Below are 18,647 nucleotides of genomic sequence, written 5' to 3' on the forward strand. Positions count from 1 at the left end.
TACGTCACGGGTAGACATCTGTCATTTTTTTGACATTTTTCCTGAAATCTATGTAAGTGCATATTTTAAATTTCACAAACAAAACTGGTTGCAACCTTGTTTCCGTAAAAATGGGTGATATCCCATTTATTAAGGTAAACAATAAAAAAAACAGAAGTCTGTACTGTCTTTAAATGTATTTCCTATTATTATAAACCTATGGAAAGGATTACTGTAGGTCAGTCTGCTTTGTATCAAATGTTCTGCTTTGGCATCTAAAGCATTCTGTACCCTTTAAAAGGAACGGTTACATATCTGGTATGGGAATAATCAGTTACTAATTACTGTATTATTATTTTTTTTATTAAGAACATTTCTTCAAGAAAAAAACAGATGTCTATTTTTGTATGTGTTAAATATATATATATATTTTTTTTTTCTCTGTCATGCAACATGTTATGATACACAAATATTGTACAAGGCGCAGTTTCCAGGCAGGACTGTCTCTATTCCAAGTAAATGTCTTCTGTGGGACACGTGTACTCCACATATTCCTTGTAGAACTGCTGGAATGCTCTCCTGTGGAAAATAAAACGAAGGAATCTTTAACAAGATTAAATGTTTGCAAATACCAAATGGGTTAGAACCACTGAAATGAAAAAAAGGAAAATCATCAATACTTCATCAATACATACCCTACTGACTCTGCTATTGGTTTAGTTGAGTCTTCAGAGACAAAAACATGACAGGCAAATCTGTGATCGGTTGGGTGTTTGGTTATAAATCCAAAGTATCTAGAAAAAAAACCCAAAGATTATAGTTTTTATACACAGGGGGTGAGACGCTCCCTTCAGAGTCCCTAGCGAGACCGGCCTACTTCACACAGCCAGGAAGCAAACCTGCGCTGTATGACTGCCCAACACATGGCAGTGCTTCTACCAGGTGAGCCACTCAGGGACCCCAAAAAGATTACAGTTTTAACATTACTAGAAATGTGTAGATACTAAAAACTAGCACCTTATTTATGTATATCAGTACACTTGCATTTCTCTATATCTTAGCCAAGTTAAAAAAAATATAGATCATGGTAGATGTGACCTAAATACGGTATGTGAAACAATTCCTTGTAACAAATTTCAATGCAAAGTGTCTTCAAATTCATGCAAGCATTCCCCAGATCTAGAATTCTAAAAAAAAATGTTTTTGGTTGCTGTTTTTCACATTGATGTTGTCAGGAAACGATGGTTCCTGTTGGTCTTAGCTTCTACCGATAGCCTGGCACAGAGCAGCAAGGACTGGGTTGGTTTGGGGAGTCATCAGCCTCTCAGGGGAAGTATGGTGGAACTCTGGGGTGTCTGGGTTAGGAGCCCAGTAGCACAGTACACAGCCAAGGTAGGTTCACATCACTCACTTGTGGTTCTTTGGATGATATCCACAGAAGGAGATATTCTTCAGCTGAAAGAAGTGACTACATTGGTTACCCTATTGAAAAAAGAAAAAAGGAAAATAAGTAATACCATTTTACTTTTTTATTTTATATACAATGCTCATGAAAGGAGAGGAGGCAAACGGCACTGGCACAGAGCTTAACCCTCATATTATTATTTGTTATTACCAGTTGTTTATTTAGCAAACGCCTTTATCCAAGGCGACTTACAGAGACTAGGGTGTGTGAACTATGCATCAGCTGCAGAGTCACTGACAGCAACGTCTCACCCGAAAGACAGAGCACAAGTAATTCTGTAAGCCTGAACACACTCCTGAATTATGTGTTGATTTTAGGAGATAGATTAGATTGTCCACTGGGGGTCGAGACCACTACATTAATTTCACTTGTGACCTGTATCCAGACTTTCAAAGATATGGAATGGCATTGCAACTCACCCCAGACTCTAAGGCAAACATTCTCCCCAGCTTTCTCCCGGAACAAGCAAACTTCTAGGATAAGACAGAAATATTAAATAGCAAATAACAAATGCAACATATATTGTAAAAAAAAAACATTAAGGTAAGAATTGATTTGAGAAAATACTACAAACGATGGAGCACACTGACTAGTATTTATGGATATGATTTAATAGCTGCAAATTAAATGCAACTAAATAGGGTTTGTTGTTTTAGGAAAGAAATGGCATATAGGGAGTACAGCTGTCTACTTTAGAAGTCATAGTACATTCCCTGTTCTCTTCATTACCACTGAAGATTTTGTGGTTGATGTCATTGTTGACTGAAGATTAAATATCTCAGCACCTAGCAGACCAGGCATTGTATAAATACCAGTCTCTGAAAGTCATTGCTGTGTGCTATACAACAACCTATTACATCACAAGCAGCAGAACCGAGCATTGGTATATGCAGTCTGATTGTTACATTGTACACCTGTTACTGATTTTCAAAGACCATTCCTTTTGGGATATTTGTTTGTTATACTGTATAAATATTCAAGTAGGTAAAGCTCATTATAAATCACATGTAAAAACATAAGAGATAGTTAGTTACATTTAAAGTAGATAGATAGATCGATCGATAGATAGATAGTTTAGGAGTAACTTACCTTTTCATATTCACTGTAATCATTTAGTTGTACCACTATTTTAATTCCCTTCATATTAATCTCTAAAATACAGCTGGAAGTGGGGTTGAATTGCACAGTCGCTCTCCTGTTGGTAGCAATCTGAAATGAAGCATAGTGAAGAAAAGGACATGTCTTTGTTTAGCTGCAAGCACATGACATGCACAACACAGAATATACTGCATAAAGATAAGGCACAGTACCAGTAGGTGATGGATGACCATGTTGCTTGACCTAATGCAGAGCTGAAGCACCTTAATCCCAAATCAGATCCTCATTATAGCAATGTTTCTGCTCATCTTGGTCTGGGCTGTATTTGCAACCAAGTCTCAAACACCTTTAAATATTTATTTATTTTTTTCCCAGTGGTGTTTCTATCGCTATGAGATGACTGCGACTGAATCACAGACAATATATAACGGTGGTATAAATGCAACATGAAGAACCTGCCTGCCTGGTTCCCTGTTTCTTGCACTCCTGGGAATAGGATTACCTTTTGCATGGCCGCGCAGAGCACGTCGTTCCCTTTGTGATACGGAACTTGCACTGAGCCAAGGAATTTTACCCGGAATTTGTCCAACCATTCGCTACTCTTCTCTGTTTCTGTTAAAAGAAAGAGAAAGTGAGTAAGAAGAAGATACATTGAGTTCCTTAAGCCAACCAAAAAACGATAAACAGCAAGTATAGACAATATCTAACAGGTAGACTCCCTCACAGCATGCTTGATTGAGGGGTTAGGAGCTCAGTTGTAAAACCTTACATTGTGAAAGGTTCCTTAGCCACTGTGCTAGTTGAAAATAAGAAACACTAACCCCCCCACCCCTATTCTCTGGCTGGGTTACCTTTAAAGCGCTCCGGCTCCTTGGTGACCTCGATGGCGTAGTAAGCAGGGAAGACACCCCTCAGCCCTGTCCTCATGTTGTAGGCCTCGTACCAGTAATCATCAGCCTGCACCTCCACCAGGAGAGGATCGTCCACCTCCAGCTCCAACTCATCATCGTGCCGCGGGACAAACCTGACCAGCGAGCACACGAGTTATATATATATATATATATATATATATATATATATATATATATATATATATATGTATGTATGTATGCACAGGGGAGAGAGACAAACACACACACACACAATGGACATGTTCATAGCCAATTGGTATGAAAAAATCCAAATGACATCAGGTGTTAAATTATATCATTTACAGACACCATACATCTTCACATCCATTACAACATACAGAACCCATCTGTATATTATTTAGATGAACAAAGAAACAATGAAAAGCAATTCTCCAGGCAATAATAATTGCATTTCCTTTGGTCTACCTGAACACTGTCCGATGGGTCTGCTCCCTCTCCTTTCCATTAATTACACAGGAGAACAATCCAAATGATTCAGCACCTAAACACATACAAGTCCTTTTTTCAAAATATATAAATAACATTGGCGGCATTGATTACATTGATATTTTTTAAAGAGCCATCTTAAAATGAGGTTATTTGATGTGCATTTATATTTCTGCATCCCTTTATATGGGTACAGTGACAGATGTCATACAGTATTTCCCTGCCAAAGAACAGCTATACACTATAATAAATCACCAGTGCTGTATGCCAGTCCTGCTGGCAGCTAACCAAACACTGCTGACTGGCACCTGTTCACATAAAGACATTGCTGGATTTACTGATCACATTGCTGGTGGCTTTGAACATTATGCTTATATAATAAAAAGATCTTTCAGAACACGCACTTCTTAGGGATTCGGTGGTAATAGGTATGGTGATCTACAAGCACCCAACACATCCTGGAGAGGATAGAGATCAAACCAGTGCATTAGCATGTGATTATTTATTTCTTAGCAGACGCCCTTATCTAGGGCGACTTACAGTCGTAAACAAATACATTTCAAGAATCACAGTACAAGTAAATAAATAATAAATAATAATCAAATCCAGGTCAAGAGCAAACAATTAAGGATCCAGCCACCCATTCACAGCTTGAAAGATGCAGGGTAGTGTACAGTAAACATTATGAGTTATAGCGTAATGCACACAACCAGATACACAGCTCATAAACACAGCAGCCTATATGCTCTTATACACGTCAGATAAGAAGTACAACAAATCCCATGGCACTTGTCACAAACTGCAGTAGAGTTAACCCCAGCACCCCGGACAAATCTCCCTCTGACATGACACTCGTTCTCTCTAGCATGGGATCAGTGCTGCTTAGGAAATGTCACCCTGCTCAAACAGCAACTGCTTCAACAAATGCAACTTTTCTCTTTGCAATGATTGCAATCCTTTGCAGGATTTTTGCATAGAACAATATTACAAGGATTATGCAAAGATAGGGATTCAAACAAGTGGTGCACCGCTTTGCATAAGGCCCACATTTAGCAGCTCTGCATGAAGACCAGACTTTAAAACGCAGACACAGGAATATAGTAATGTATAGCAATGGTTACACATGTCATTCACTTACTTGAGGAGCTGGACCTGCCGTGCTTGAACACGTTGAGGAACTTCCGTGAGAAGGGGAGGTCCGTTTCTGGGGTGGAGTCCTCAGAGACACACACAGAGTCTCGCTTCAGAGCATCCTCCTCATAGTCTTCGCCGATCGCCGACTCGTAGGGCGAGGAGACACAGTTGTCATAGACAGTGGCTGAATCGCTGTCCTCACTGTATCCGGAATAGCACTGCTTCAAACTGACCAGCTCCAGCTGCATGTTCTCATCCACCACCAAGGTGTATTTGACGGAATCGTACGAGAGGCCGCTAGCCTCAGAGCTGACAGAAGTCCGCGGGACACCGGAGGCTGCTTGAAAAGCACTGCCCCCGTGGTCCGTGTTTCGAGCTACACTCATCTTGTCTAAGGCTGAGGTGGTGGTGTAAACCTCATCCTCCTCACTAATGGAAGGGTTTGTCCGATTGGGCAGGGACTGGTAATGTGTCGTGTCTATATCAGAGCTTATGGACATTCGGTTTTCACTGGACTGGGACAGGAAAGGCTTGTCGTGCTCTAAAGAGTCAGAGTTTTTCTGCACCGGGGTCAAATAGATTTCCTCTGTGGCTTCGAGCCGCACATCGGTGTGGTAGCGGATGCGGTCCCTGTGGCCCTCGGGCTGCCCCTTGCTGTGTTGTTGGAGTTGCAGTCCTCCTGTGGCTGTGGGTTTGTCGTGCAGTTTGGACCGCGTTCCCCCGCTGCTTTGGGTGGAGGAGGTGCGACGGCACGGGGCGTCTGTAGAGGTGCCTCTGTCTTTGGTCTGGGTTGTGCTGAGTTGGACTTTATCCTCGTCACTTAGGCATATGTGATCATGGGTCGGTGTCAGCTCTCCTGCCACAAACAAACAAACAAAGCATTACTACTGAATATAAACTGCGCAAAGAAAAGGCTGACAAAAACAAAATGTGGCCTATTGAAATTAGAAACACCAGGTGCTCCCGAGTGGCACATCGGGTAAAGCTGCTCTGCCTGGAGTGCAGGATGCGCCCTATAGCCTGGAGGTCGCCGGTTCGAGTTCAGGCTATTCCACTGTGGACGGGAGTTCCTGGGGGGGCTTAGGTCAGCCAGCGTGTCCTTGGCTCACCACGCACCAGCGACCCCTGTAGACTGGCCGGGCGCCTGCGGGCCAGCCTGTGAGTTGCCCAGAGCTCTGTGGTCCTCTGACGCTGTAGCTCTATGGTGGCTGCATGGCGGGCCTGCAGAGTGAAAAGAAGCTGACGGCCCAACCCAGGTCACGGCTGTCCATCTTTGTCCCTCCCAAGTCAGCATGGGGGTGGCAGCAGTGGGCCGGATTGAAATAAACAATAATTTGGCTTACCAAATTGGGGTCAAAATAAGAAAAATAACTGGTGATTCCAAATTAAAAAAAAAAAAAGAAACACCAATCATGTTATGTTTTAAAAGTCATAAACCCATTACACACACTTTACATAAAACACCTTATTTATATTTTTTAAATCACAGGGGATTGTACAGATTTGACATTTTTAATTACCATAATCAATCAGTCATTCAGAAACCAGATAAATGAGTTCCTTGAAATTATCACATAGTTGAAGTTTATATGTCCTTGATTTTTAAAACCTCCTGCTGTCTCATTACTAGTCCTTTAAAACTTGGGAACTGGTCATTTTGAAAAGAACCCATTTCACATTGTTCCATCTTTAAACAGCTGTCCAATATGGCTGCCTAACATGGTTGACAGCTTCTTGTTGTTTATGTATCCTTTTAAAAAATGCAAAACACATTACATAAGAACAACATCCTCTGAATCACCTGGCCTCAACAAAGCAGTCCTGATTATGGTGTTGTTATGCTGGGCACCTGTTAACAGCTGCAGATACTGCCAGGAGCGAATGTCTGTTGCAGCACAATCCAAGAGACGGTTCCAATGCATTTCAGTTCCACCCAGTGAACATGCAGCAGCGGGGGCCCCTGTGGCTATTGAGGACTTGACATCACTAATGCAAAGCTGCACAGAAGCTCTACAAAAACACAGCAGTGGTGTAATCTGATAAAGTTTTGAAACCAGGAAACTTTGACGAAGACTCACCTGTTTTTAAGGGGGAAGATGAACGAGAGACCTTTTCCTGCCAGCTGTACTTCTTACCAAACGAGTTGTTGTTTAGCGTGTCCTGTGATCCAATAATAAAAAAAAAAAAACAACACAGCTTTTATTCTGCTGAATATAAAAGAGAATGCGGAACAATTGAGCCTCTTTGTTCCCAGCTTCAGGATTCATTTAAAGGGACGGGAGTCCTTTTTACAGCCAAAAAAAAAAATAGGAATGTTTATTCACAAGCTGGCTTCTGCACTAAAAGCCCAGACGTATGTTTGTTTTTTTTAACTATTTATTAACTAAACATAACCAAGCACTGACTAGATGCATTCGTTTAACCCCAAAGCAGTTTTAAAAAAAGAAATAGTGGTTATTACCTTATACTGTATTCAGAGGGCCATTCTAGTCCAGGTTTTATTAGCATTTTAATTCCCTATGCTTTCTATCGCTACCTTGTGTTTCTAATGCAGTGCTCACAACCAATTTTGATCCTCTATACTAACTATTCTGTACACATCAGACTATCTATACACATCAGAAGCTTGAAGTGAAACAGCTGAACTGGGGTATGAACAACAGGACCCCTCATCTAGATGCTAGCATGCAGCTTCACAAAAAAAAAAAAAACCCCGCAGCTGATGAGGGCTGAAGGCGGACCCAGGTAAACTGTGCATTTCCTGTAAATCCCTTCAGCAGTGGCCAGACTGCGATTCTCTTAGCTGATTAAACTAAGTTCATGTGTCTGTACTCTATGTTCTAGTACAACAGACTATACTGTAAAAATGAACTGAACCAGCACTAATTTCAATAGTCTGAACAATTATGAGAGTCCCTGGAAATGTACGTGCCAATAGTAGAATATATCAGTAGTGCTTGAGGACTTTCATCAGATTATTAGTAATGTGTAATCGCCCACATCCCTCAGATCAACTCACCACGGAATTGTAAGCAGTTCTGCATCATGCAAACTTTATTCTGAGATGCCTGCAGAAAAACGATGAAGGCAGAGAACTGGCTAAAACGCTTGCTCTAGATCCAGAGCCTGGACAAGAACCCCACAGAACATGCACGGGATCATCTACTCAATACAGGAGGTCCCACCCTGGCAATCTGCAGAAACTGATGGATGTCTTCCTGGGCTCCTGGCAAAATGTCAAGCAATCGAATCTGGCACTGATCCATGCCCAGACGTCACCATGCACTTTGACATACGCCAGCCTGGTACTAAGCTCTGCATATGTTGCCCTTTTCTACTTCTATCCCGCTTACAGCAGACACAGCAACAAAATGTCATTGCTTGGCTGTTCAGAATATTTTAACAGTGATATTTACTACATGTTTATGATTCTTTTCCCTCATAAGGAAGTGGGTGGAATTTAGTAAATGCTAAAATAGCTATGTCAGTACTTTGTTGTGATAGATTAGACTAACATTTGTACTCGTTGTGCCACACACATTGCTGACACACACACACACACACCTTGAAGGGCAAATTCCACATGCATTGAAATGTAAATCTGCTGTGTCACCTTGCTGTGTTTCTTTTACACAATCAATCCATTCACAAGCGTTTTTTAATCTGTGTACTGGCTTGTTAAGGAAAAAGAATAATCTCTTTGATAGACTGACCTTTTCTCTTGCTTTAAATACCAGCACTACAAGTCAAAGTGTCTACATAGGAGATAAGTGTTTGTGGTACTAAGAGGGATTACATTAGGCTTCCATAAGCAGACACTGGTTCTTTAATGAATGCATAAAGGTACTCGTGGCACAAGGAGGCTGCGACACTGTTTGCTTCGTGAATGCAACATATTGTTCTATTCGCTGACTCACTGAGATGGTGCAGCTGTCAGATGCAGTGTGTTGCTGTGGCAACCACTACTGCAACGATGATGTTGGAGGAGAGATGATGTGAAACAGGTGCCGTTCAGAAAAATGGGCTTAATCAATTCTACACCACAAGCGTCAGTTACACACGGGTGTGTCAGAGAGTCTTGACGCATTTCAGGACCCAACCCAGGTCACTAATGTAATTTACTAGATGCCTTTAAACAGGAAGTGTGGCTGTGAGTTTATAGGTCCATAAGCTGGGAGACTTGGGTTTTCAGTGTTACCATAAACAAAATCTAGTCTTTTATTGAATTAGGCAGTAGCACCAAAGATTATGGACAGGTTTGGCAAATAATTACTACCAAAAAAAAAGTCCATAATCTCTGTGTGTGTTATTAGTGAATGAACATACTGAACATGCTCTTTGTGTACGTTGTAATAATATTATTTGGTCATGAAGCAGTCTCCATGCAGTAAACACTGGTGCCTAGGATCTCATTGGTTGGCTGTAGCGTATCACTGAGGTTAAAGTGGAGTAACAGTGGAACGGCAGTGTTGTGTGATGCACTGCCATTATGAATTCAGTCCCGTCGGTGAGATGAGATGAGGTTAAAAGCTCAAAAACCAGGCATGCAGACGAGCCTGGCTCTTTTGCATTGGGTGTTAAGACGCTTGCTTGCAGTGTGTGGGGTCGCTGGTTCAGTTTTCACCTGTTACATTTGAAACCTTGTGGATTTAAGACTTCTAGCTTCTGTAATATTCTCTTTGTATTGGATATTCACTTTTTTAAAATATCACAGCACATAATAGGACCACTGACAGATTTGACAGGGTTAAGACAACAACACACTTGCTGATCTGGATATTATGATGTAACACTATGTCATTTATTATGCTAACCCTATAGTCACTCCTGTGGTCTTTCCCCTGCTTTTTGTGCAACTCTAGACTTGCTACGCTTCATCAGAAACACTGCCTAGTGTGAAATTGGAGCACTATGGGAATCCTGTTTGGAACAGTGGGTCAATAAACATCAACTTTTACCTTCTTAGGAGCCGCTAAATGTCATTGTCATGGTTACCACAGTAACACTGCCAATATAAATTTCTCACAGTGATTTTTTTACTTTTTTTTATTAGAAATCTATGTACTTAGAATAGCGTTTATTTTTGGGGTACATGTTGTAAATGTAACTAATTTCGAATAAAAACGTCATACAACTGAGCTTGCCTTCATTTTTTAAAAATTATTTTGTCAAGATCTGCATTTTTCTCTTGGCTTTAAATATATTTTTACATAGAACATAGCTCCACCTGGTGGCTGAATATTGTAATTGTGCTATTATTTCTAAAGAGGAATATGTTGTGTTTTGCCCTGTAGATAATAATGGGAGCAGTCATTCGTGAATAGACTTACTTGAATCAGTCTTTGGCATCACTGTTAAAAAAAGCACATATAACCCTTATTATACAAGTGCCCATGAACTTCATCTTTGAATACACATTGTGCTATGTTTAATTCAAACCTTTCACAAATGCTGGAAATATTATTATTATTATTTATTTATTTATTTATCTATCTATCTATTTATTTATTTATTTATTTATTAGCAAGTGCCCTTATCCAGGGCGACTTACAATTGTTACAAGATACAATTGTTACCTGGCATACAATAAAACAACCCTGAAAGAAAGCAAGCACAGGCTCTGGAATATATAAGAATATAATAAAGTTTACAAAAGAGACGAGGCCATTCAGCCCATCTTGCTCGTTTGGTTGTTAGTAGCTTATTGATCCCAGAATCTCATTGTGCAGCTTCTTGAAGGATCCCAGGGTGTCAGCTTCAACAACATTACTGGGGAGTTGGTTCCAAACTGCTTTACAAACTGCAATAGATTTAATAGACTCCCTTCCTTTCAACGAAGCACTGGAAAAGGTTAGCACTATAACCCAGGATTGGTTTGCTTGAAGATATATTTTAAAATCAAATAATTAGTGGATATCGTTCCTTCCAAAAGGAGGATATCCACTAATAACAAATAATCTACCCTACCCTTCCAAAAGCGACCTTCCATTAATGATACATGTGAGCCATCATCTGTGTGACCCTCCCTTGCCTTAATGTCCAGATTAGATCAGGCTGTGTGCTGAAAGCTTGCAAGACAACAACATATATAGTGTCTTCCTCAGGCAACTCCTGTTTTGTTTAAAGATCATCAATGAATTTGAGGGTAATATATAAAGATGATAGCAATAAATACATACATATGTACCTTATATACGAGAGAGAGAGAGAGAGAGAGAGAGAGAGAGAGAGAGAGAGAGAGAGAGAGAGAGAGAGAGAGAAACATGCATGCAGACGTACATAGATAGGGACATACATACACATATCAAACGGATTAGACAGATAACAGGCACATAATTAACAGCATTAAAATAAATTATTGACAGGCTGACAGACGAGCAGTCAGATTGCCCAGCCAACTAATCCATTATGCAGTAAATACTGCTCCACCACATTATATAGCATTGTAAAAAAATAAATAAATAATAATTGTGAGGATGCTCCCTTACCTGAGTCCGAGGCACCTGTGGGAAGAGGTTAAGGGTGGTTGGTCTCTTGGGCCTGTAGGTATCCATGGTAACTGGTGCAGGTTCCTCCACCGAAGGCTCCTTGATGGGCAGTTCTGCTTCCTCGTCCTCTATATCACCCACGGCATCAATCAAATCCAACTGAAGCATCTCTGCCTGCAGCTTGCTGGACTCACTCCCACCTGCTTTCCCTGCCACGCTATTGGTCTCCTGGCTCACATGGCTCTGGGAAGGCAGAACAGGATTGGATGACAAAGATCAGTCAGTAGCTGTGTCAATGGGGGGGGGGGGGGGGGGGGGCAGCCCATTTAAAGGCATTCATGACGTCACTCTGGGAATAGTAACCCTTTGAGTGCTCCACATGTTGAATACCTGTAAGACGACTTTTTCCTTTTTTGATTTTGTGATGATTTTAACCCTACTAATTGCTAATAGATCTATAACTGACTAAACTCAATTATTTAAATCATATAATCATATCAAATGCATCATCCTATAGATCAGATTTCTCATTAGGATACTTTATTTAAAACCCACATTTAAAAACCTAAAAAGTTACTAATAAAAGCCCACTCACATAGTAACTGACTCATTGGGAACACACCTACACTGCACAATGTGACTCAATACTGGTTTCTCTGCTAATGCTAATGTAAAGTGACAAATCACGACTTCCAGTAATACAATTCGTGTGTGTTTGGGGGGGGGGCAGGTATTACTATCAATGTGTGGACAGAATTTGAGAAAATGTCCCCAGAAAGATGGTAACTCCTGAAAAAACAACGTTTTGGGGACATCCCTACTTTGTAAAACACATTTTGAAGAACTAAATATGCCTTCAAAAAAAATAAAATAGTGCCAAAATATTTAGTTTGTTTTTGACTTTCACCGTGTGGAATTTTGTCTGACTGGAGTAAGAAATAGTAAATATAAATATAGTGAGAGTCAATGAGAAGAAAACACACATACATGTGTGTGTGTGTGTGTGTGCGTATCTGTGAAAGAGACACACATCAAGTCTGTTTTAGTGAGCCAGTATCACTAGCGTCAATGTCATATTAACTGATGCTATATATATCAATTATAGAAGAGCGCATCCAAAAGTATTAGATACATTTATAATACACATTTTGATATACTACTGTAGCTCTTTTAGGTGTGCATTCTTACGTTGATGGAAATCTGTATCTGTGCCATAATAACCTGAAACGGGTCAAATACAGTACCTTCTTCCTTAGACTCAGTGAATCAACTATGCCCTCACTATAGTGTTCACCGGGGTTATGTATGGCACTCTAGGAGCACAAAGCTTGGAGGAATTGCCGTTGAGACTGATATACATGAAGTTCCACAAGGAACAGTAGGAGACCAGCAGGCTCATTTTAATAGAGGTGGTCTAGTAGTGTATACCTGGTGTTTTCTGGAATCACAGAACACTTCCTTTTGCAGGATTCTCGGCCTCACATGTATGACCTGGGCTGCACAAGGATCCCCATGGAGTGTAGGAGCTGAAAGGTGACGTTTTACTTTTCAAAGCAAAAGGTTGACAGCTTTCCCCTTTTAATCTCTTGACATTTCCCCCCGATAGATCCAGTGTGCCTCCCTGCATCTGGAAGAATCAGTTTCCAGCCGACACTTTTCCTTTTAAAACCACTTTATCTAACTGTCACTACTGCTTACTCTCTGCACCAGAAGACATTGCATAGTAAGGGGTTAACTCAATTTCCTTTTTTTTATTTTATGGTTGAACATTTAAAAACGAGTAAAGTAGCACAATGAAAGCAAACACTCTAGCATGCCCATACCTGTACTTAACACTTGTGAATGAATGAAGTCAATTTTGAGATTAACCCTTTAATAATATATGCATGAATCACTTATAATCTGCTGCCATTTTACCAAATTACCCTTGGAAAAAAGATTGGTACTATATATCAAGGCGCACTTGACTCGATTGATATAATATTAATAGGGTTAATATTCATAGTCATTGCTAAAGTAATTCACTAGTTCAATCCTTTAAACTGCACAAGGACATCAGGCAATGGATCAAACGCTGTGTAAACACATAGGAGGCTGTGTGGTCCAGGGGTTAAAGAAAGGTCTTGTAATCAGGAGGTCCCCAGTTCAAATCCCACCTCACCCACTGACTCATTGTGTGACCCTGAGCAAGTCACTTAACCTCCTTGTGCTCCGTCTTTCGGGTGAGACATAATTGTAAGTGACTCTGCAGCTGATGCGTAGTTCACACACCCTAGTCTCTGTAAGTCGCCTTGGATAAAGGCGTCTGCTAAATAAACAAATAAACAAATAATAATAAACATGAAGCTCCAAGCCAGGGTAAAAACCGATTGGTTAGCCTGGGTTTTATTACAGCATTATCAACTTGGGTACATTTTCTTTCAGAAACAGTTTTTGTGTATTCACCCCGCTGGTTCAAAATTTAAAAAAGGAAATAGGGGCCTGTCATTTTCTGTGGAGGTGTGTGAATAAAAACAAACATTAGCTCACTTTTTGTTTGCTGCACAAATGGAATCTGTTACAATTTTTATTAGACCACAAAAACACTAGTTAATTTGTAACATGGCACATGAAAAGTGTAAATTTAAATTAACTTGTAGGTATAGTTAAAAAAAATAGATATTATAAAGAAACAGTGCAATAAAAGCATATTCATGTTCATATAAAGATTGAGATTTTGCGTAACAGAAGGCCACTTTATACCTGATTAAGAACTCCTGTACAATATTCAACCATTCCTAATTCAAACAACTAAAACAATTATCGTTCTGCATAGAAACATTCATTTTGTACACCTGTAACCTAATTTCGAGAAATATTCTGTAACTGCTTTCCAGTTCCAATTTCATATTTCCGCAGGGGACAGAAGGACACATCGCACGAGAAACTATACTGTACCGAGCTGAAAAGATTTTTATTAAACAGTTTCAACTGTTCATGTGAGAAAAAAAAAAAAAAAAATCAATAACGCTTCATTGAAGAACTGGCAGGTTTTCCATCAACTGTTTATATATATTTATTCATTTAGTTTGAAATGATGCTTGCGCTCTTTAAGAGCCATTGCCCGGTTGCTAGGCAACCAGTCTGTGAGACAGGGCTGAGACACTGCTTGCAGATTAGATACTCATTCTTTCTATTTGTGTCCCATAAAGCACCCCCAGTGTGACGTGTTCACTGCAGGCTTGAGTGTGTTACTCACACAGCACCAACGTGTCTGAAAGGAAAACACAAAGCAACAAATGTCGTTTCCTGAATTTTCTTCATACTGTTTACAACAGCTCTATAAACCAATACTACTATTCTATCTCCATTATAACCCACAAAAAGAATTAGTAGGTTAACACTATATAACGCTACTTTTTGTAGCTAGTAGCAGCCCAATTTCCAATTTAGTGTTAATTTTAGTTCAGTGGGATGCATTGGCTTATTAAAGGCATAATAAGGGCAGGGCAGGGCAGCAGTGTGGTGTAGTGGTTAGGGCTCTGGACTCTTGACCAGAGGGTCGTGGGTTCAATCCCAGGTGGGGACACTGCCGCTGTACCCTTGAGCAAGGTACTTTACCTAGATTGCTCCAGTAAAAAACCCAACTGTATAAATGGGTAATTGTATGTAAAAATAATGTGTAAAAAAATAAATAATGTAATTGTATGTAAAAATAATGTGATATCTTGTAACAATTGTAAGTCGCCCTGGATAAGGGTGTCTGCTAAGAAATAAATAATAATATAGATTATTAACATAATATACTCATATTAAAGTAAAATAATCCTTATTAAAGTAATATAGTCATTATAATAATGTGGCACAGGTCAAGGTGGAAGGGAGTTGTCCTCAGATATAGCTCCAGCAGAGAATGTTTGCAGAATGGACCTAAAAAATAAATACTGCATTTTTTCATCCTTCGTATTTGGTTTTCATCTGCATTTCCTGACACAACACATAAACAAGGTAAATTTGAATTTAAACTCAGCAACACAGTGTGACTGTACACAGCAGTACACAGAATTTGACTTTCCCACTCCACGGTTTAGACGATTGTGCATGGGTTGTGTCAGGAAATGCAAATTAAATCCAAATACGAAGGATGAAAAAATGCAATATTTATTTTTTAGGTCAGATCATCCTCAAAGACCTCATTCCAAAAGGAAATATATTGTTTCTGAATCTCATTTACTAGTTTATTTCACACGTAGAAAAGTAGACGGACCATGTTTGTCACACAGACTAGTGTGTTTCCACGCAGAGGTAACATAGCTAATAGCTTGATTGGCATGCGCCGGTACGTTCAGAGCACATGTGAGGGTACATGCGGAAGTCATGTTTTTTGGCTCAGAAGAGATGCTTGAGAACAGCGATTCTGGACATAGCAGTGTGACATTATGCAGATGTTTGGGCGCATACAGATTATTATACAATGACCAAATACATTCGGAACAGCAAGGTGGGACAGTTTTGTTGTATCTGTCATGTAGTGCTGCTGTACCCTTTAACAGCTGCAAGGCACAGATACACACTGCTGAGCTGCCAGAGTTTCTATCCTCCCAGTATGAGAGACCACTGCGGTGTGAGACAGCGGAGAGAAGCCAGGAGCTGGAGGGGCTTTGTGAGTCAGGGGCTGCTAGGCAAAACAAAACCCTTTACCATGCAATCCACAGCAGAAATGCAATGCTAATGCTGGACAAGAAATGAATCAACACAGCAGCCAAGCATGACTGCGCATGGTGGTCTAATCAGCATGTGGGAGCAGGACTACTGATTTAATGGTTTGCATGTTTTAAAAAAAAAAAAAAAAAAACATAAGGTCAACATTAAGGTCAGCCGTATTCCATCAGGTGCCTGCAGCTCTGTAATTTCTGCTTACAGTGTACAGAAGCTGTTACATGATAATACCGCCTCACCCCCCAGGAAAAGTGTTTAGAAATCAAGGTACTGGAAAACATTCCTGTCTCTTTCCGCTTCATTGACTCTATCAGGATTCATCTTCTATGGTTTACTAAGTCACACCAAAAACAGTGTTATATATATACAGCATACATTGCATCTCCAGAGCTATAACGATGAACCAGACACATTAATATACATAAAATGTGTCAGCCTGGCTCTGATGGTGCAATAGTATATATCACACTTACTATACAGCATATTATTGGAAGAAACTAGGTTTTAAAATCAGTGCATTTATCAGTGAACATTATGTCTACAATACATTGTAAGAAAACAAATTCAGAAACCTATTAGGTTTAAAAGGGGGTGGCCTACCTTCTTTCCAGGGTCCATTGTTTGTAAGTGCTTATAATCCATTAACAAATTACATTAGCCTCAGGAAACAGCCAGCTGATGAAATTACATTATGAGGGGAGACACAGTCTGTATAGTATAGTCAGCCCATAGCCTTCATTGAGCAGAGAGAGAGAGAGAGAGAGAGAGAGAGAGAGAGAGAGAGAGAGAGAGAGAGAGAGAGAGAGAGAGAGAGAGAGAGAGAGAGAGAGAGAGAGAGAGAGAGAGAGAGAGAGAGGAATCTATAGGTTCATGTATACTCATTATCTCATCCAATGGGGGGGTTACCTCATCCCTGACATCACTATCTCTGGAGAGCAAGGTTAACCTCATCAGTTACTGGAGGCTGTACAATACTGTAGGACATTCCAGTACTTGCATCCACCAGTAGAGAGATTTGGAGAATGCTATTGTGATGAAAGAAAAATACCCATCTAATTGTATTTCTAATATATATATATAGTACACTGGTAATCTTTTACTGTATAGCATTTTATCAGGATGGAATATTAATCAGTTGATTTCCAAATTATGATAAGAATTTAAAAAACAAATCACTGTCTATTTATTGAATTATACTCCAGCTTGTCATTTTTGCAGATATCCATTCATCAGGAAACCTTCACGATTTTCTTGAATTTGCAAACCCAATACGCATATTCTGGGAACTACAATAATGGTAACTATTACAAAAACATTCTATATTTCAAAATAAAAGGTACCACAGCCTAAATAAAGGATTCTTCCTGTGATATAAATAGCAATTGGTCTGATATTTATGGGGTGACCACAGGCTCCCATCCAAACGACTAAGATAAAGGTTTATTAATGTGCATTCTATGGATACGTTTTGTGAGGCATACAGTAGTAAAACATAATTTATACAACATATAATTCACTGCAGTAAATACTGAAGCAAAGGCTGCAGAACATATTGTCGTAAAATGTCCATTATATACTACAGACATTTTATAAGAGACTGGTAGCTTTTTATCATGAGAAATCAAATGGTATTCCCATAGAAACTCTGTACGTCACCACGATACCAGTACAAGTACAGCAGACAAACATCCGGTAATAGCCTTGCATTATGCTCTAAGCAACGCTGGGCTACCAATTCCTAGCATTCAGAAACATGAGTCATGCTCTCATGAGAACACCATGTTAAATATTGAACCTGTCAAAGATAAGAACAAACACATCTAATCTCAGTTTCCTTGGCAACACAACTACACAAAGGGAGTAAACAATGTTATTCCACTATTTATAGATACAAGTACGGAGATGAATGAGTAATTCCCCTTTATTCTAAATATCAATGAATCAATATAGTGCCTTTCATAGTTGGCCACCATCAGTGCTTTACAAGATAGTGAAAAACAATACATAATATCTTAAATACAGAGACAACAATGCAATACATTAAATACAAGGCGTAGTACATTAAATACAAGGCTAGGATGTGAGTTCCAAACATTGTGGATGCATGTGCCATACAGAATCATAACATAAAGATACAGTGAAAAATCTGAAATAGCAAGTTAGACAACAGCTAACAACTGATATCAGGCTTAAAGAGCACGGAAAGCAAGAGAGAACAAGTGGGTCTTGAAAGCTGGGAAAGAGTTCCAGAGAGTCGGGGCCATGAAGCTAAAAGAGCGCTCTCCGAGTGTGGTGCACTTACGCTTGGGTAAAACAAGCAAGCCAGAGTCAGAGGACCTCAGCATGCGGGCAGGGACATAGCAGGTCAGCAGGTTGGAGAGCGTGCTGGTGAGCAAGATGGGGGGGTGATGTGATCAAGTTTTTTAC

At 39.8% G+C, this 18,647-nt stretch overlaps 1 protein-coding gene across 3 annotated transcripts in view; it reads right to left on the reverse strand.

Annotated features, from left to right (window-relative positions):
• Nucleotides 1-328: 328 nt before the first annotated feature.
• The window catches only part of LOC117432373 (C-Jun-amino-terminal kinase-interacting protein 1-like), a 39,064-nt gene continuing 20,745 nt past the window's right edge, over nucleotides 329-18,647 (reverse strand). For 2 of the 3 annotated variants that reach the window (XM_059002041.1, XM_059002042.1), the window contains exons 3-13: nucleotides 11,523-11,765; nucleotides 7,113-7,194; nucleotides 5,039-5,890; nucleotides 3,880-3,955; nucleotides 3,394-3,566; nucleotides 3,045-3,154; nucleotides 2,534-2,653; nucleotides 1,864-1,917; nucleotides 1,391-1,461; nucleotides 675-773; nucleotides 329-558 (exon numbers count right to left, since the gene is read on the reverse strand). In XM_059002041.1, coding sequence (XP_058858024.1) covers nucleotides 486-558; nucleotides 675-773; nucleotides 1,391-1,461; nucleotides 1,864-1,917; nucleotides 2,534-2,653; nucleotides 3,045-3,154; nucleotides 3,394-3,566; nucleotides 3,880-3,955; nucleotides 5,039-5,890; nucleotides 7,113-7,194; nucleotides 11,523-11,765 — 1,953 coding nt within the window. In that variant the 3' untranslated portion in view covers nucleotides 329-485. Of the gene's footprint in view, nucleotides 559-674; nucleotides 774-1,390; nucleotides 1,462-1,863; nucleotides 1,918-2,533; nucleotides 2,654-3,044; nucleotides 3,155-3,393; nucleotides 3,567-3,879; nucleotides 3,956-5,038; nucleotides 5,891-7,112; nucleotides 7,195-11,522; nucleotides 11,766-16,820; nucleotides 16,965-18,647 lie in introns of those variants that run through there. The other variant, XM_059002043.1, reaches the window with a different exon arrangement.

The sequence above is a fragment of the Acipenser ruthenus genome, chromosome 27 (assembly GCF_902713425.1).
Source record: "Acipenser ruthenus chromosome 27, fAciRut3.2 maternal haplotype, whole genome shotgun sequence".
Lineage (NCBI taxonomy): Eukaryota > Metazoa > Chordata > Actinopteri > Acipenseriformes > Acipenseridae > Acipenser > Acipenser ruthenus.